General features: G+C 33.7%; 2 protein-coding genes across 2 annotated transcripts; both read right to left on the minus strand.

Moving 5' to 3' along the window:
- Nucleotides 1–721: 721 nt before the first annotated feature.
- On the minus strand, nt 722–5,912 carry LOC11431125 (mitochondrial-processing peptidase subunit alpha). Its single transcript, XM_003627011.4, has 13 exons — nt 5,729–5,912; nt 4,481–4,723; nt 4,052–4,348; nt 3,073–3,240; nt 2,774–2,941; nt 2,577–2,657; nt 2,440–2,506; nt 1,945–2,042; nt 1,789–1,861; nt 1,630–1,700; nt 1,480–1,529; nt 1,247–1,359; nt 722–1,146 (listed from the first exon to the last, which is right to left on the minus strand). Exons 1-13 carry the CDS (start codon nt 5,768–5,770, stop codon nt 1,094–1,096), a joined length of 1,524 nt encoding a protein of 507 aa, XP_003627059.1. The 5' UTR covers nt 5,771–5,912; the 3' UTR covers nt 722–1,093.
- Nucleotides 5,913–7,090: 1,178 nt separating this feature from the next.
- On the minus strand, nt 7,091–15,383 carry LOC11424963 (DNA repair protein RadA). Its single transcript, XM_024771779.2, has 15 exons — nt 14,784–15,383; nt 13,295–13,350; nt 12,583–12,641; nt 12,387–12,458; nt 12,053–12,133; nt 11,794–11,901; nt 11,401–11,463; nt 11,078–11,158; nt 10,292–10,357; nt 10,046–10,201; nt 9,536–9,613; nt 9,376–9,414; nt 8,446–8,528; nt 7,628–7,700; nt 7,091–7,394 (listed from the first exon to the last, which is right to left on the minus strand). The coding sequence occupies exons 1-15, from the start codon at nt 15,266–15,268 to the stop codon at nt 7,209–7,211; spliced, it is 1,686 nt and encodes a 561-aa protein (XP_024627547.1). The 5' UTR covers nt 15,269–15,383; the 3' UTR covers nt 7,091–7,208.
- Nucleotides 15,384–20,711: the final 5,328 nt, after the last annotated feature.

The following is a 20,711-nucleotide window of genomic DNA, read 5'->3' on the forward strand; positions in this document are numbered from 1 at the left end:
ATATCTTTTAAGGTTGTGTCGTGTGTATGGATTTCATATGGTATTTATCACTCAATTTATAGGAAAAATAAAATAAAAAGAGCGTGCATGGCCAACATTGTCAAATATTCCCTAACTTTTTCTGCTGACAGAAAATTACATGTTAATAATATAAACATTATATTATCTATAATTCACCCATGGATCAAACCTACTAAACTACCCCATTAAAAATAGATATAAATCAACGCTGATTCAAGTATTCAACATACCAAAATATTATTAGAAAAAAGTACCATAAGACTGAACAAAATTTGGTTCGATAGTTCACTACTTAAATTAAGATGAGTGTTATTTGAACAACCATTTAATTGACAACTTTTAGGACAACCATAATTTACAAAGAAAAAGTAGAAAAAGTTGGTATTTGCACAAAAACCAAAGCAATAGAGAGATAAAGTAAAAAGTAATGTAAGTATGAGAGAAAAAGTTGTCACAAAAGTTGTCATAAAATGGATGTTCAAATATCATTTCTCTTAAATTAATTGTTTCAGCTACACTCACTGATCTTAAACATAAGGAATAAGGAAAAAAAGTCATTCATTTTGCTGTCAAGTGATGAATTTGGAGTTTAATAGACATAATTGGAAGAAAGGTAAATTTCTTGAATATAGGAAATAGCTAACATTTCTAAATCAATTATTGATGATTATTTGATTATTGATTAATTCAAACATTTAAATGAACCAAACAAAATTCTTCAAACAAGTGCAATTGTTGAATAGCATTATGTACTTTAACACTCGCACACAATCATTCGACGACATCAGAAATCTTCAAAAATTGAATCCCGAGTATTACACGGGCTACAGATTAGTAAAAGAGAGATCGTCAAAAACAGATTAGTTAATCGCTTATGCGCTCTGTTAAGCAAAGAAATGAGAGAAAATTCACTCAAAAACAAACAAAAATTGGCATATGCATAAGTCAACCATGGAACCTCAATAATGGTTTCCTCTTATCCGCACAAAAATTTCTCTGGATTTATTTTCAGCATTTCTCTTGAAAATTTGAAGTATGCATGTATCTGATCCAGAAAACACTGTCATATTGTTCATTTAGCATGGAACATGCTGCTCACATTTTCATAACTCGGCACATTTATAACTGTCACAAGAAAAACGATCTCACGTTAACCATCGGTTAAGATTAGGTATTAGTAAAAGTAATGAAATCCTTATGAAAGGGTAAAACAATAATCAATTACCATCTCCATATGATGCCATAGTCAAAGGTGAGGAAATAATCCTTTGAGATATTTTAGTGATATCATCCAAAGTGATTTCATCTACAGCCTTCAGGAACTCTTCCACAGGCTTCCTGAAAATGGATCACCAATTCTTCCATTAACAAATAATCACATTTCCATTCAAGACTTCAAAGGAATAATTTTTGAAACAACTAATCAATCACTTTTAAGCTGTGAACAGATGGTTTTACCTTTCTCCGTAAGTCAAAATCTGCCTTCCTATATCTTCTGAGGCAATCATCTGAAAAATGTGATTATTAGTAGTTTATACAAGGGCCATAATGAAACAAGTTAAATAAGACTACACGGTAATATTTTATGAGTTAAAGGTGAGAGCTTACTCTAGATTCCAAATTCATAAGAACTGCAGTTTTTGTGGATTTCTTGGCACGGTCAAGCTGTACCTCTGGAACTGTAATTGAAAGTGTTAGTTTAATTTAATCTGGCTGAAATAAAAAATTAATATACTACAGAAACACAAGAAGGGAGCAAAACAAAACCTTTTTCAGGCGTTGCAATTGCAATAAGTTCTTTGGCTGCTAATTCCACAGCTTTTGGTGCAAAATCAGAGCTCTATATCCACAAATTAGTAAATGTGTCAACCGTATTATCCATGTAACTGAGAAAGCCCAGAAACTGCAAAGAAATTTCCTTACAGTGCTTGCATAAATGCCGAATAGTCCTGTATTGTTGAAGATACTGTTGAATGCAGAAAAGGATTGAATCTGCTGATATTCATTCAACACGCGAAGAACTGGATTCAATTGTTCATTCAAAACAAGTCAAAGTATTAGAGAAGATATATTGAAGATTGTTTTTTATTAGAGCAAATAAAGCATCATAAATAGATGAAGCGATCCCAACTCAATTGGCACTACTATTAACAACAATCATTTGCCAACACACACACATATATATGTGTGTGTGTGTCTGAAAAAAAGCAAGAGTACAAAAACATTGGGAGCAAGACCCAACCCATAAGGGCAAAAATTACCAACAAATTCAATAACTAGGAACTAGCTCTATTATGGTAAAAGTCATTGCAAATAAACCCAGGAATGAGAAGAAAAAAGGAAATACAAATATAAAACACAATGTCAAAGATCATGGACCAAACTAAACTGTACAAAGAAGACATAGGCAAAACTTACATAGCCTTGAGTGCATCCCTTTACCGGGGCCCCCAGCTGAGAATGAACCACCTCCACCCATAAGCATCTACATGACTCAATTATTACTTGCATTCAATTACTACTTGAAATCAGAAAATCAGACACAAGATGAATACCTGTAGAACAGTCAAAACTATAGCATCTTTCTCCTTTTGCCAGCCACCAGGAACTTCAAAAGCAATAGCAACATGTGTAGCCTGCCTTGCAATATATTTTAGCAGGTAAATAACAGCATTTTTTTGTAACGGAATAAATTAAAAAAGAATGAGATACAAGATAATATAAATGGTGTTATGTAAAAATTGAAACATACCCCTTCTTCACCGTGGCGACGGAAATCACCTCCAACATAGGTAGATTTTGGTTCTTCGGAACGGGGAACACTTGGTAGGTCAGCGAGAAGAGGCTCAGCAACAGATAGAAACTCTTCATGATCTACACCAGATGCAGCAAGTACCATTCTAGGAGCTGTGTAATTTTCCTGATTTTTCACACCTAGAAAAATTAGATTCTCAAATAGATTGTGAGGAAAAAGCACAAAGAAGAAATGTAAGTTTGATTAAATGATACCAGTAATATTCATGCAGTATCAGAAAGGATAACAGATCTTACAGCAACAAATTCCTCTAAACTGGGGCCATCTAGTCTGTTCAGTGCTTCTTCAGGAGCCAAAAGAGGATAAGCCAATGCACCAGAATATCCAGTAGAGTGAATTGCTTCCAAAAGCAAACCCAGTGGATTGTTTTTCAGTTCTCCTAGCTCTGCTTTCACCTTTCGAAGCTGCAAATACAGATGGTTCAACAGGTTCAGAAGGAATGTCATAACAACTATCAACAAAAAATACTATCCTTTCAAATGGGATAGTATGCTTTTATCACAAGCTCAATAGCAACGTATGGGACTTGAACTTCACGCTGGAAAATATAGGATGCTATCACGAGGTTTAAACTTCGCATGAACTTGGGCTATAGAACCACAACAGGTAGTCTTTGCAGTTCAGTTAGCAGTTTCCCTAAGGTTCATCATATCAATTGTTATCAATGTTTTCCAACGGAGTGAGTATCAGGGTTGCTGAGCTAGGGCCTAGTTGGTAGGTTAGTAATTGATTAATAGGGGAGTTGAGGCCAAAGATTGGCAGTACATGATTTGATATTTGGTTTATATGGCCTTGAGCTCTTACACCAGAATGGCTAGCTTTTCTGTTATTGTGGTGCCTAGGTTTGTACCAGCTTCTCAGTACACGAAACGGAAACTTTAAATAGACATAATGCTCAAAGCTTAAAGTCACCAAGATGTAACTTAGCATGAGTTGGTGCCGCTGGAACTTAGAACTTAACAAGATGTAACTAAAGAAAATAAGGAATAGCTTTGTCTCCCATTCATTTACTTATTTACTTATACATAAGAAAGGAACATCCTATATAAAAAAAACTTCTAGTGTTTCATTTCCTAATGTTTTTACTGGCAACAAAGCCTTATATAAGTTGATGGAGCCTATATTATTATTTGCTGCAGAAAATGATGCATGAGCTTTAGAACATAAATGTTAAATGCCAGACCACGAGAAAAGAGAATAACATATTATAAATACCTCTTCATTGACCTCCCAGTCCAAGAAGGCCGGGTTCCTTACACAGTCAACCAGTAATTCAATCATTTGTGGAACATAGGTCTTTAAAGCATCAAATGTGTAACCCATTTGTTCTCGAGAGGCCGAGGCTCCTATATTACCACCAATTGCTTCTATTTCCCTTACAATACGAAAGTGACTACGGTTAACCGTGCTCTTGAAAGCCATTCTCTCTAGCAAGTGTGAAGCCCCGCTTGTCAATGGCGTCTCATAGATAGAACCACAATCGAGATATAACCCAATTGAGGCTGCAGGGTTCTAATAAAAAACCAGAATAAAAGACAAATCAATAATATGCTACCCAAACAAGTCAAAACTCATTCAATCTTAACAGTAGCATTTTCCACTGAACATATATCAACACAAAGAATGCTAGAAACACACACATACCGACGAAGTCTCTGATGCTATTTTGAGTCCATTGGAAAGAGTTGTGATCTTAGTCTTGCTTGGTTCAATATAATCTGGTAGGGTATCAGGAAGAACAAAAGAACTAATTGGTGTATCAAGAGGGGGAAGTGAACTAGAGCGCTCCCCGGTAAGCCAGCTAAACAAACCACCAGAGGAAACCTTTGCAGCAATAGCACTCGAAGTTGCAAATCTAGTTGCTCCCAAGTTGCCAAGAACACCACCCTAAATAACACACATTCATTCATTACACAACATGATACAAACATCCCATGAAACATTGACACAAACACGGAAGTAAAAATATTTGAACGTAACCACATTAGTTAGTGTTGGACACGGAGATGTGACAGACACCAAACACATGACATGCTTTTTTTCAATCTGAAGTACAGGTACAACATATCAAGCAGTAGCATTCACCACACCATGAATCAAACATTGCACAACATCATAAAAGCATCCCATGAAGCATTGACACATACACCGGATATGACACTGATAATGATTTTGAGTGAATTGATTATGTAAAATTGATTCTGACTAAAACTGAGTTAAATGTAGATTTGTGTTTGGATACATTCACGGAAAAGCGAGTTGAACTATACATTTGTGTGTAAAAATCAATTCTAGAAACAAAAGCTACAAATCCTAGCTTCAAGTAGAATAAATTCCGGATGCAAAATCAATTCTATCCGAAAGCAACCAAAATGCCAGAATTAATTCTACACCTACAGAATCAATTTTAGCCCCCTCTATAAGTAAAACTATACATACATTAAGTGAAATATTTGAATGCAACCACATGCATCTATGTCGTGACGGACACCAAAACACACCTTTAATCTGAAGTAGCAACATTCACCACAACATGAATATAACAAAAAAGCTTAAAAGGAATAAATAGAAAAACAATCCATAACATTAACAAAAAAAAAAATCAATAAAATTTCAAAGTCCTAAACCACCCACCAAACTATTTCCCAGCAAATCACTAAAAAAACAAAATTTTCCTGGCAAAATCATATTTTGTCATCTGGGTCAGTTCCAAAAAATAAAAAGAATAAAATTTACGGTTCTAAACATGATTAATAATAATAATAACAGGTCCAATACAATATACTAAGTCCAAACCTACCCATCAAACTAATCCCCAACAAAACCAATAAAAGTACAATTTTTTCACATAAGAATCAAATGAATAAAAATGGTTGGGATTTGAAAAAGGACCTTGAGATGGCGTTTGAGTGAAGAAGCTGTAGCTCTATACATGACGAATGGAGAAGAAGAAGAAGAAGAAAATGAAACCCTAAATCAGAATCAAAGATTTGTGTGTGTACTGTCTGCCGAGAAACCTATGGTGATTCTATGAAGCAGGGTTAACATAAGAAAGAGAGAAGCACTTTTCTTTTAGAAATGGTCAATTTATTTCTTTTTTATTTTATTGAAAAAACAAACCAGAAACTTGGGCCGGTTTAACCCGAACAAGGCCCACATTTAAGTTGGCTGAAAATAATCAAAATATTCATTTATTAAACTAGATTTTTTTGGATGAAAAAAAAGAAAGATGAGATGAGTGTAACATTTTCTTTTTATTTGTCTTCATCCGATTGTTAGGGTAAGAGATCTTGATAATGCGGACTCAATCGTAAGTAAAGTAAAGTTTGATAAATAATTAGTTAATCATTTTTAAATCAAATTTTCTCGAATAATTTGTCTATAATTGAAAATCATTTACCTTTTAACCAACCACTTGATTTTCTTTTTGTTACAAGGCGAAAGAACAAGGAAAAAAAATCAACAGAATGTTACAAGGTGAAAGAACAAAGAAAAAAAATCAACATACATCAAACTACAGTCTCAAATCAATAAGAAGGTTTCAACAGTGTCGATTGCAAGAGTTCCTCCAAGCACCGATGGTGGAGAACTGTGCACCAAAAGATCTCGATCGGAAGAAGCAACGAGCTTAACCATGAAGTCTTCACAATAGTTGCCTTTGTGAAGGATATAAAAGATCATAAACTGATTGTTATCATGCAACACATCCTTATTGTTGTGGATAACACAACATGAGTTTGAGTCTGGACCAACAATTTGATTTGAGTGCAAAATCTCTAACATAAATATGACAAATGTTTATTTAAAAAATATAATGCGTGTGTCATAGTCTTTGACTTCAATTAAACATCTTAAAATATCACACGGCTTAGACCCTTTAAATTAACTATAAGACTAATCTTTAAATCGACATCAATACATTTAATATGTTTCACATGAGATTAGTCTACCTCTCAAATAGACAACTCCTGGAGTCGAACTCAATGTTTTTAGTCATGTTACCAATTTCCAAGACCATGTTGGTTTCACCATTTCAAAATTTAATAAATGAACCAACTAAATTTATTTAATTTCTCACGATTCTTCCATTTACATGGATCCTTTACAGCATCGTAGATATGCAGATTATAAGAGAGATTCTGGAAAAAGAGAAATTGGATAATATATCTTCAATAAAACCATACAAGTTATGTCAAGAAAAAGGAAAATCATACCAGTATGTATCTAACGATATGTAACCTATACACAAGTTACTTCACACCAAAAAGAAGAAACACTACGTGCATATTAATTATAATGAATCATATTTTACATAACACATTTACAAATTTATATAGGTATCTCCACAACACAAACACCCTAGTGTGACAATTTACTTGCTTCTTCTCATCACATTAGGAAATATAGTGTTGATAACGTCCTTCAGATTCCTGCAACCAACAACTTTGATATTTTCTAGACCTTCAGTTCCCAAAACTTTTTCAGCTGCCTTTGGTATTATACACATTCTGTAACCCAATTTTGCTACTGTGTGTACCCTTTTTTCCATTCTAGTAACCTGTATCATCACATAAATAGAAATATGATATGATCATGACATAAAGGACACCAGGCATGAAATCTAACAAGAAAATGAGTTATCTGAAATATAAAGCTTTCATATCTGGGTACATTAAGCACTTCAATATTGTATTTGGAGTTGGTACATAGTTATACTACTGGATACTCTAAATTGGCCTTAAATAATGAATATCACAATTGAAACATTAAAATTAAGAAGAACATGCTTACCATTCGAAGCTCGCCACCAAGACCAATTTCACCAATGAATGCAATGTCATTTGGAATCGGGAGCTCCAAACAACTGGAAAAAGGGAAAAGACAACAGGGTTAGTAATAAATTTAAGCATATCCACCTTTAAAAAAATTTGAGTCTATAAATTCATGCAGTAACCAACTTTAAAGTTGTTATAATTAGGGTAAAAATTCAGAGAAAACAATAGGAATTATTTTCTTGTATTTGACATTGTGAAAATCTTAATCAAAGAGATCAAGGTACGCTTGTTTATATACATGCCAATTTTGCACCAACAGTGGTGTTTATCCTACACCCAATGATAACCAACTTGAGGCAGTTACAAATCAGTTTAAGCTGGTGTGGCAGTTTCTCTAACTAACTTGTGTGTATTGCAAGACACACTACTCGTGCTGCAGATGTTACACCCCTTCTAAGTTCTAACTAACTCTTATGCCGGCAAAGGACAGCTCAGCAGTAATAAAGCTAGTATACTCACACTTATCATGCATAAATTTTGTCCTCATTGACCTATCAGTCATTTAGCTTACTTTGATATATATAGGTCAGATGAAGGGCCTTTCAACCGACTAACAGACAGATTTCAAAAAGATCATCAGATCAAGCCTAAAATAGTATTCAACAATTAACGTACCAAACTTAGGTCTTGAGTTTTTATAACAGGCTAAGCCTATTTCGTGAAAGCTTAATGAGACCCAGCCTACTTCCAATCCCCTTCCCAATCCTCAGAAGACATTCATCGAATCAGGTCATCAATATTTTACATTATTTGAAAAGAAATTTTAACACAAACCTGCTGCAAATGGCAGCTGCTATTGCAAGATCTCCTGCAGTCTCGGTCACTGTCAATCCACTAACAACATTTAAAAACACAGCCTGTTCAACAAAGGCACAAGAAAGTAGAATATAATCAGTACAAATATCAACATGAAAAAAATACTTGCTGGTTTAATTATAAGCACCAAACATTTGATGGACTTCATAACTATTTTAACAATAATTTGATAAGATAAAAAAGTTTTTTAAAGTGAGAAGTTAGTTAGTTCACATGAAGTTTTTCCGGTAATTTTCAAAAGGCATTTATCAATGAGAGGAGCCAGATGTGAATATTGTTAGTTCGTTGCCATTAGAATTCACTGAAATTATCCACATTACTGCATTTCTAAATTCTCAAAAGGATAGATGGGGGGAGGGCACACAAATCATGCCTTCTCCCCACAGAATAGGGTGAAATAGGCACTTGGATCATTGAATTTTCATGTTATTCTTTTGTGCTATTTGAGATAGTTGAACGGAATAAGAGAAAAGAGAGAAATGTTATTTGAACAACCAAAACTTGACAACGTATTTGACAACCATATAAAAATACACCATTTATAACTATTGATTTGACTTGAGGAAAGAGAAAAAACTAATAAAAAACAAAATCATATCTACACAATATATAAATACGTTGTTGGACAACTAAATGATTGTCCAAATAATTTTTCTCAATAAAAGATGTGCAAACTTGTTGATATTGTTGTTATTTGACATTAATTTTCCTTAGTTATATTTCCAACTTTATCTATCTATTCGGGGTATTTAATTCTCTAAATATTTCAATATTGATAGAATCTACGTATAACGGTAAAATGAAACACGAAATTCATTCACAAACTCTGAGTAGAAAGACAAAAATAACAAACCAAAAAGGATAAATCAAATTTATAAAACATCTTACATGTTCTTGGAGACGAAGTCCTGCTTGCTTGATAAGAACCTATAGTTCAAGGGACAGAAAGATGATCAATGAACAACTTCACATAATAATTTTAGCTGATATGAAATATGGTATGAAAGCAGGGATAAGAATGTTAATGAAATATTTGACAATAACTCACAGATATGATCATATCCGCTCTATTTGCTTGGATACCATTAAATTGCCTTGATCCTGTTGAACCAGAGAGACAAAGCGCCTACGAGGTACAGTTCAAAATTAGCCTAAATAATTCTTCTGAAGGATGACATAGTAGAAAAAGTCAGACAGCTGCTGATAATATTGCATTAGTGTGCTAAAAAATCATCTCTTAAATGTTTTCTTTTAATTTATATTTTTTCATCAAAAAAACAGTGTAGTTCGGCGAATCGTGATGCTTACTGGTTGATCTAAAGTACAGACACTAAATAGTGTATTATTGGCAATCACTAAGCCCAGTGCGCTCTAAGAAATCATTATTTTCTTAGAATGCCTTGCAACTTGCAAACTATCATGATCAATATAGTATCGATAACAAGGGTGATAGTAGTGATGTCTCTCGTAAAAGAACATTCCAGTATAGTAGGAAACCCATACTAGGCTTGACATTTTCAAATACTGAAATAAAACAAAAGTAGAGAAGAAAAGTTACCTGAATTTCAATAAGAAATGTTCGGGATCCATCCATTATTACAGCTACAGCGAGTCCAGCTAAAACATCTGAATCTAGGTCTTGCTCACTAAGAAACATTTCACTGGCATTCGAAACAGCCTGAAGTCCTGAATGTGACATCTCAAAAACTCCAAGCTGACCACATAAATCAAAGAAAACGCAAATCGAACATTAAATTTCCCTAGATCACAATAGTAGATCCACGGTATAGTTATTGTGGCATACCTCATCAGTGGATCCAAATCGATTTTTCACAGCTCGAAGCATACGATGGGAAGTGTACTTCTCGCCCTGAGCATTAATGTTAGCAGTTAGCACAGAGAAAATGTAGTGAACTCAAAAAGTCAATTATAAGTGAAAAATAAATATGCAACGTGTTACAAACAAAACTTCCAGATTTTAATTTAAAAGACATTGTAAAACTAATTTTGAAAATGGAATGGGAAGAACAATGTGCTGCAATCAATCTAAGTATTTTAATGTAAAAAATGAAATTATAGTCAACTATCTCTTTAATGCGTGTTTTGATCAATGAGAAGAAAGAACCATTTTTTAATCTAATGTCATTATTGTTCCACTTCATCCCATCTTCTTTACGTACAATATTGTGACTTTTTGTTATTCTGCAAACACGGTTATCAATACTCGTGTATGATAACACTAAGCTGCAAAAGCACAATCAAAAACCAATGTTTATTATGAAAATGAATTGTGGGTAATGCTAGTAGTACTATTAAGCTACCAGGAAAGCAGGTAGAATTTGCAAATGTCAGAATGAGATCATCAATTCTCTTTCAAAAATTATATGCTGTGAAATGCTAATGCTATAATGCATTCAAGATATAGAATCAATATTTATTTAGAAATGTAACTGGTCTAAGAGCACTTATATTATATATAAAGGGGTAAATGAACCCAAAACAACATGCTAAGTTGCAGACAGTAGAAAATGTAACGAAAAGCACAAGTCAGCTTTACCAACTAGAAAGAAAGATGTAAGAAGGTACGAACTTCCATATACAAAACAACATCAACGATATGCTCCAAGACACGAGGTCCTGCTATGTCTCCAGATTTTGTCACATGTCCAATCTGTGATAAAGAAAAAATAAATTGCAGTCAAGAATGTGAAGGCCATTTTAAAGAAATACACATAGATAATCCATAAATTAAATGCATAAAAGTAATTATTTATTAATTAATACATGCCAGCTTTGCTGTATTATCTAACTTCGTACAGACAATAGAAAAGTGTTCCAACATTTTTAATAACAGTAAATTTAAACAATATAAATAGGTATATCCACACAATTGACAAACATAAATATGCTCACCAATAGAACCGGGATGTTTGTTGTCTTTGCAAATCGAAGTAAAGCCGAAGTACATTCCTTCACCTGTTTCACACTGATTACATGTCATAAACCATGGAACCAACAATTATTTTCACCATAAAAAAGGTATAGCATAAGAATTTTTGACAGATTTGGTAGAGGAAGCAACTAAACTATCTTATTCATGACTTCAACTATGACCAATGACTTGTGACATGAGATAGTAAACTAAATTAACAAATTAAATAATTTAAAGCAACAGAAGACTGCTACATTGTGAATGCTTTTAAGTTAAAAGTTTTAACTTAGATTAAAAAATTCATCTGGCTATGATCACTATTAGGATAATGCGAATCAATATGGAAATTAAACATGAAAGATTTCCTCTCCCACCTGCATAATCCCTCCAGGACTCCCCATTATTCCTTTCAAATAAACAGTTTGTACAGAATCAACAACTAGTGCCCGAGGGGAGATATACTGAACTTTCTTCAATATGTCCTGACACCATAAAAGAAAAATTTAGACTTCAGTAAGATTTTCTACTCAATCTAGTTAAGAATTTAACTCAAACGAACTTCTTGATAGTAATAATAAATATAAATCAATAAAATTCATGTGAAGAAGTAATAATGTAGGAAAATGCCAGAACCTCGATATCATTACTTGAATATAAATAAATATCTGATCCGATTGTTAGGCGGTCTGCTCTGTTACCAATTTGCTCAACACTCTGTCACATGAAAGAGATAAAACAAATTGACATAAATGCACATAAAATAACAGGCCCACATAATTATTGTTGATACATATTTTAAATTAACTATTACACATGAGACAAATTGTCATTCATACTGATATTCCTTGATAAATATTATATAAAAAATACAAAATTAAAATAAATCATCCACCCCAACGGGTACCCGTGCGGATGCACGGGTATCTTACTAGTATTAATAACATTAGAAGACTCAATAAAAGCAAACCTCTTCACCAGAGACATACACAACTGGAGATGCTCCAACATCTTCGTCGCCTTCGGCAAGCATGGCAGCAACCTTCCAACGCAAATGTTTACAAATAAAGCAAGTATTAATAGGGATGACCATGTCCACAAGAGAAAGTTAATCATCTAACTTTTATACACAGTTTTACCATACAAAATAAGTAAATAATTCATACCTGCAACAACAGAGTACTCTTCCCAACACCAGGATCCCCGCCAACTAAAGTCAATGAACCTTCAAACCCAAAATTATAAATAAAGTTACCATTAACACTCAATACGCTTTGTAGTGCGTGTATTAGTGAACTGCAATTAAGAAAGACGTGATAATGTGTACATGGAAGCATTTATTTATATGAGCATTAAAACGAGTTTAAATTTTGATATATCGTCAGTGTAAAAAGTTTTACATGGTCAACAAATCACAACCAAATCATGTGTGGGACTTAAAAAGTAGTCATGATTGAAGTCAATGTCTTTCAGGATATGACAATTACGATTGATCGACAATGTATAAATTTTTATACTGACAGTGTATATGAATTAAATCTTTAAAATATTAGGATCATGGGAAAAAAAGCACAAGAAATAATGTACCCATCACTAAAAGCACCAGAAATAATATACAAATCAAACACGTTCGAGCAAAAAAATTTGTATAAACAATAGAAGAACCACATTTGATGGAAATAGATAAGAGTGGTATGTGGTTCTTCTATTGTTTATAATCAAGAGACTGTTGTTAGACTTAGGCCCCTACACTGCATCATGAATCTGATCATTTTGGGTTGCAAAATCAATCATACACAGAGAAACAAAAAGCAAAAAAACCAACCTCAATGAATTTGGTTTCTGGCATATTAATATAGATAAGAAAATGGATTAAACCTGGTACAAGACCACCACCAAGCACTCTAGAAACTTCATTTCCAAAAGGACCAGACCTGAAATCAAAGCCATATACACAGTATAAAAATAAAGGCACGTATCTACTTAGACTAGAAGTTCGGAAGATGCTATAAAACACCAATACAGAGAATAATACATCCTTCAAATATTAATCCAGATGGTAATATTCTATTTAACATGCTAATGAAGAAGATATGTTCACCGGAAAAATTCTAATTTTGTCAGTAGGCTCAGCATGAAAAACCAATACATATACACATGATGAAAAAATCAACTAAGAATGGGATGAACTCAAGAAATAAAGAATGGAACATTAGAATGATTACACATGTTCTGAAATAGATAAAAGTAGATATTTGTTTCAAAGATGTAACCAAGGTTGTGAAACTTGAGAATCTACGTAGACTAGTGGAATCGCGGTAAACCCAACTCGTAAAATCATTTTTAAAACATCTACCATAGTATCTTTTGTTTGTCTTAACCCTCTGGGGTTCTCAAGGGAAGGGGACCCTGGTAATCCGGAATTCGATGGAAGGTAAGTAAAATCTGCCCAAGGATTTGCCAGTCAAGATTTAAACTTAGGTTTGCCCGAACAATTCGTCTATTACTGGAGCTCATTAACCACTTGAGCTCAATCACTTGATTATGTGTACCATATTATCTAAATACAATTTAACACTAGATGAATAGTAAATATTAAACATTCTAACTTTGTATTACAGCAAATCCAAATAAAAAATGTCAAAACCGAAAATCTGACTCTAAAGAAGACTCTGACAAAACAAGATTGATCACGTAATTCCATCAATTGTTCCTACATCTCTGAAAGCACACTGGCTGCTATAGTTTTCTATTAGAGAAACGATATTTGAACAACCATTTTTTGACAACTTTTGCAACAACTTTATCTCTCTCACTCACATTGTCCTTCTACTTTCTCTCTCCAATGTTTTGATTTTTGTACCACCGCCTAAATTTCTTTGTATTATTTGGTTGTCTAATAGGGTGTCACAAGAAAAAGTTGTTCAAATATCAATGCCCTTTCTATTATTGAGTTACATAGTTGTATAAAACTATGATTACATACAACATTACAGATTACAAGATTATGCCTGAACCGTCCAGAAAAGGGCTTCTCCCCCCTCCACACCTCCCAACCCTCTTTGTCATAACCTAACAAACGAACGAGTAAGGCTCAAAGGGAAGACACTTTGGTGACTGGCTACCGCTGTAGCACCGACAAATGTGATTACATTCAATTATGTCCCTTTTCAAACTATTACCAATATCGACGTGTCTGTGTCATGTCTGGTGTTCATGTATGTGATTCATAGCAGGCTACTTATCAGCAAATATGAGTCATGTTCAACAAAAAATTCAATATTCTATAAGCAATCATGTAAATAAACTACCAAACTAAACCAGGAGAAGAGATATAGTATAAACAAATACAAAAAACCAAACTTACAAACGAATTCTCCAATGCAAATGATCAACTCCCCTATTAACCTCAGACAATCTCAAAGGACGCAACTCGCCACTCTTCTCGGGAAGCCAAGACCCCAACCCATCTTCCAAAACTGAAAACCCACTAACCTTTTCACTACTTTTCACTTCATGAAACTCTTTCATAGTACCAGAAACACTACACGATCTACAAACACCCCACCATTGTCCAGTACTATACCCACAATCGCTACAAACCCAGTAAACTTTTTCCTTACCCTTTTTCTTCTTTCTTCCAAATACAACCTCGTTTTCATTACCCTCAATTGGGTTTACTCTGCTAGTGGCGTTTTGTTTGAGAAAGTTTTCAGCTTTGTTGTTGTTGGTAGAAGATGAAGCGTTTTGGTGTAGTGGGTTGGTGTGAAAAGTTGCGTTTGTTGTTGTTGATGGGTGATGGAGTGACAATGATTGTGCTGAAGGGAAACGAGAGACAGAAAACGAAAACATTTGTGTTAAGTTATATGTTTTTTTGTTTGTATGAATGATGACTATGAAGAAAAAGCACAGGAGTAAGAGGTTATAGTTTATGAAACATTGAATAAAAAATAGTAAAACACTAAATTGATCTCGATATTTGTAACTCGTTTTCAAAGTTCATGGTTATATTCATATCTCAAAATAGTTTATTTCTTGTCGACTGTTTTTAAATTGACCCCTTCGTTAGTACTCATGATCTAACACAATTTATTGTGCTAACGTGACAGTTAATTAACCTATGAAGCACAGACACTCCTTGGATTAGGCGTGTTCCGGTGTCGGATATGCGTCGTGTCCGACATCAACAAGACACTGATACTTGTAATTACACTGAATTTTATGATTTTTTCAAATTATTATCTGTGTCGGCGTGTCAGTGTCTGTGTCGTGTCCGATGTCCGTATCCGTATCGTGCTTCATAAAAGTTAAATCAATTGTTTTGATCATTAAGTCAAAACAGTCCATAACTTTATCTACTTAGTCAATTTAGTTCTTATAGTTTTCAAATTCTATCAAAATCGTACGAATGAACATCAACTTAGAGTTCGGACAACATTGATTCGCCTAAAAAGTAAAAAAAAACTTCATTTTATTCTTGATCAAATTCCGCCCTCCATCATTTTTTTTTAAAAGGAACACATTTATGTTTGGGAGATTTAGGGATTTTGGGTTCTTCTTCAGAGAAATTTAGGATTTAGGAAATAATAAGGATAAGAAAATAAAATTAAGAATTTAAGATTAGTGAGAAAAAGAAAGAATTTTGGAGAAAAAGATTGGATAACAATGGAGAGAATGTAGAAAAGTAAGATGGGGAAGAAGAGGGGAAAATTTGACCGATGACTAGTAAAGATCAATCATAAGCATCCGATGTCATTGTCCACGTGGCAGTTAACATGTCACATCAACATAACATATAATGGATACCGACGAAGGGATAAATGTTTGACAAATGCAAAGACTATTTTGAGATATTAATATAGTATAAGAATAGTTTGAGAGTGGTTCACAAAAACAAAGACTAATTTGGCGGTTTCCTCGATACAAAATGTTTCAAACATGTTTTTGTGGGGAAAATAGGGAGAAAAGGGAGAGCAATTTTGATCGAGTTGGGAGAGATTTATTTTTGGTGGATGATTAAAAAAGGGACATTGTATAAATATAGGGGTTTTAAGGGATCGAACCTCTGACTCCCCACTTATTCACCTTAAAAAAGTGTATTCCTAACAACAAGACTACTTGACAAAAAAAAAAAAACCAGTAAAATACTTGCGAAACCGGTTCGCGATCGAGTTTTTTTTATTGGTATGTTAATCTTCCAATTTTTAAGAAAAAGATAGTAATTTGAAGTTTGATCGATAATTAAGTAAAGTTTGAAAAAAAATTATTTCATCCGGTCGACATATTCATTTTTGGCTGAGAAATAATAAAAACAAAACTTCTAAAAAAGAGGTGATTGATGATACTTTAGAAGAGAAACATTCAAAATTATATGAACTTTCAAGAATAAGTCATCAAATTAGTCCCTCACTTTGTAAGATATTCTCAAAAAGGTCTTTGCGGATTATGACTATTTTAAAAGGTCTACGACTCTATTAAATTGTTAAATTGGTCGCCAAAATTAACCATTCTCTATCAATTAAGTCCATATATTTTAACAACTTACTATTATTTTGTTCTCTATTTTAACCACTTACTATGAGTTTAGTCCTATCATGTTCTCAGAAGGACTAATATGATGGAACAGGGAAAGATACTTGACGGAGTTGTGCTAGTTATGCCATTGGATACATGACGAATGTTAGCAACATTCACTTTTAATACTCTCTTTAAAACTCACTCTTTTATTAGATGAAATCAATGTCCTATCACTTTGTGTGAGTTTAATTTTCAAAGTGTAGTCACACAATGATTTAAACCAATAAAAAAATGAATATTAGAAAGAGTGTTCAAAATAGAGTGTTGTTGACACTATTCTTAGATACATATTAGGACTAAACGTTTAAAGAAGTCATAATGATTTTAGTCTAATTTTATATATTTTATGATTGAGAAAGATGCGAGGAGATTCTCTCAAGTGTAAAGTGTGTGCAGTGAAATCAACACCACACAATTATTTTTGCAATAAGTAGTTTTATTAAAAATAAAGACAATGAAAGGTGTGGATCTTCACAGGATAGGCTCCAGTGAATTTTTCACAGGAGAGGATCTGTACCCGAGAAAGATGAAGGAGAATTAATAAAAAGATGAGACAGAAAGTAATTTGCATTGATTCTCAATCCCATTGACAGACACACCTTGAACTTTAAAAAATTATACAAACCACCTTTGGTTTTTGAATTTTGAACCCCTGAAAAATTTGATTTTGTACCATTATCCCAAGAGGCTTTCTCACCCTTTCAAATTCACATCACACTATCTCTCTATCGTCTCCCATCTTCCCTTCCACCTCCTTGTAAAACTCCACGGGTAGCCTTCCAGGAAACCATCCAAGAAAACAACACGTAATGAATATCTATTTTTTATTTTGAATTTGTTATATGATTCAAATTGTATTAAATTGGTTGATTGATCCTGCAATTAGGACTATGAGTAGTACATTGTGTTGTTATATAATTGTTAGTATTTTTTAGGCTTAATATATGATTTGGTTCCTTAACTTATTTTTGAATTTTATTTTGGTCCCTTAACTTTAAATTGTCTCAATTTGGTCCCATAACTTTACCTCCGCTTACCTAAGTGATCCCTTCTGTTAAAAAAACTAACAGAAGGGACCACTTAGGTAAACGGAGGTAAAGTTATGGGACCAAATTGAGACGGTTTAAAGTTAAGGGACCAAAATAAAATTCAAAAATAAGTTGAGGGACCAAAGCATGTATTAAGCCTATTTTTTATATGTCAACAATTGGGGATTTTGTCTTTAGAATTGTTAGGAATAATCAACTATAGTTAGTTGATGGTAAACTAGAGTTTAATAAGAATTGAAGACTTTTGATATGTAAGTGAAGATCTAATTATTAAGAATAATGATATAGTTAGTTAGAGTACTAGTTTAGTTACTATATAAGTCACAGGGTTGACTCATTTTGGATATCTCTTATCATTGTAATATTCACTTTTATCATCAATAGAAATATTCTCTTAGTTTTCTCTCATTCCTTCGTGGATATCATGTTTCCTAATATGGTATCAGAGCTAACCTGGTATCCACCTTGAAGGATATTTTTCCGCTGCATTTTCTTGAGAAAATACAATTTTCTCTTTTTCACTTTGTTTCTCGCTATAATCTTCATTTTCCTAGCTTTCTCATACTTTCTCACTGATTCCAATTCGGTTTCATCTTCGTGATTTCTTTCTTCGTTCAATTCCGTTTCTCTCATCACGTAATTCACGAATTTGTTGCATCGATTGTTCATGTTGTTCATTCCTTCTAGATTTTGTAATTTCCTTTTCTGATCGTATTTGTACCTCTTCTTCTTTATTCGAATCTCCAATATATGAGATTCTTGTTAGTCTACTGTTGCGATTCTTGCTTTGGTTCTGTTTGATTCTTGCGTTTTGGTTTTGGATCATGTTCGATCTTGATCATGTCATTTTTCCCCAATTGTTAGGGTTTCATGTTTCTTGTTCGAATCCTGTTCACAATTCGAATTACTTTTGTTTTCGACAATTCCAATTTGAGTTACTTAAGCAACCAGAAGGTTTTGAAGAATCGTCGATTTCGGCTCGGAGTCGTCGTTTTTCGCATTGATTCTCTGTCATATTGAGAACTTTGTTTTCATAAACAAGTTGTGTTGTAACTGCAGTATGTTACTATTGTGCTCACAAGGTGTTTGTGGAAAGTTTTCATTGAAGCAATTTGGTGTTGGGCTCCGTTCGACGACGGTGATGATTGAGGACTTTGCTTCTGCATCATTGTGTTCACATATTGATGTTCATGTCCTGGATCGTTGAAGTTGCATGACATTGCTGGTTTCTACGTGTATTTTCTTATGAACCTCTTCATCACTACTGCTTCTTTGTGTTATTGCTTTGGTATCGAAGAATGGGATTTTGTCTACTACCGTGACAATTGAAGACTATTCTTTGGATTTGTTTTAGCTTCATTATTGGAGGCATTGGTTTTGGCCTATGGTTTGAATGCAACAACATGGGTTGCATTTGGTTCTTTTTGTCTCGGCTCGGCATTGGAGGGCATCTCTTTTTATATCTCTTGGAACCTTGGTCTTGTTGCTTCATGGTACCTTTGGTGTGAAGTTTATTCAACATATGACCTCCTTCCATTGTAGATTTTGGCCCTTCCTTGCACTTCTTTTTCTTTTGGATATCATCATTGATTTTTGGATATCCTTGTTCTCTTTTTCTTGTGCTTCTGCCAAGTGGTTTGCTTGGTGGTTAAGCGTTGTGCCTTAATTGGCTTTGTTGATGATTGCTTCTGCCTTTGTTAGGTGGTTAAGCTTGTTGCCTTATGGCTTGTTGTTTTTAGCTTCTGTCTATGATGGTTAAGCATGATGCTTCTGTCATAGATGGTTAAGCAGTTATGGTCGAGCGAGCTTCTGTCTATGATGGTTAAGCATGATGCTTCTGTCATAGATGGTTAAGCATTTTGCCCTTTGTTGGCCTTATTGATGTTAGCTTCTGTTAAGTGGTTAAGCCTTGAGTTATGGCTTCTGCTTAATGGTTAAGCATTTCTCTGTATGTTTTTCTGAGCTTCTGGTGGGTAAGATGGAGTGATTTGGTTGTGTTCTACAACTGCTTTGGATATGTCAACGCTACATTGTTTCTTTTGGGTTGTGATCTTCTGCACAAGTGTTCTTTTTGAAGACAGTGGCATGGAATTGGTTTATTGCACAAGCATTTCCTTCAAGACAGTGTAGCATTTGTAATTTTCTTTGTTTGCTGTTAGCTTTGTAATTCAAATTCAAGCTAAGAGTTCTCTTACCTTGAGTTTGAGGGAGGCTATTAAGAATAATGATATAGTTAGTTAGAGTACTAGTTTAGTTACTATATAAGTCACAAGGTTGACTCATTTTGGATATCTCTTATCATTGTAATATTCACTTTTATCATCAATAGAAATATTCTCTTAGTTTTCTCTCATTCCTTCGTGGATATCATGTTTCCTAACACTAATTACTCGAAACCATTTATACGTCTACAAACAAAGATTTTTGTTTTCGTGTGATGATGTTAGCTCTTATACCCTTATCTTAACAGAGGTTCTGATACCTTTTTGATAATGTTAGCTTTTATTAGTTGACTTGGTTGCCTGAGTCAATTTCAACCCTTCATTCCTCTATGTTTGCACACCAATCAACATTACTCAACTTTGCACCATTTACAGAGTTAGCCTATATGTAACTGATGGTTGCTTTTCCTTTTGAAAATTTCAAAGTAATATTTTCTGTAAGAGATA

This window comes from Medicago truncatula, chromosome 8 (assembly GCF_003473485.1).
Source record: "Medicago truncatula cultivar Jemalong A17 chromosome 8, MtrunA17r5.0-ANR, whole genome shotgun sequence".
Classification (NCBI taxonomy): domain Eukaryota; kingdom Viridiplantae; phylum Streptophyta; class Magnoliopsida; order Fabales; family Fabaceae; genus Medicago; species Medicago truncatula.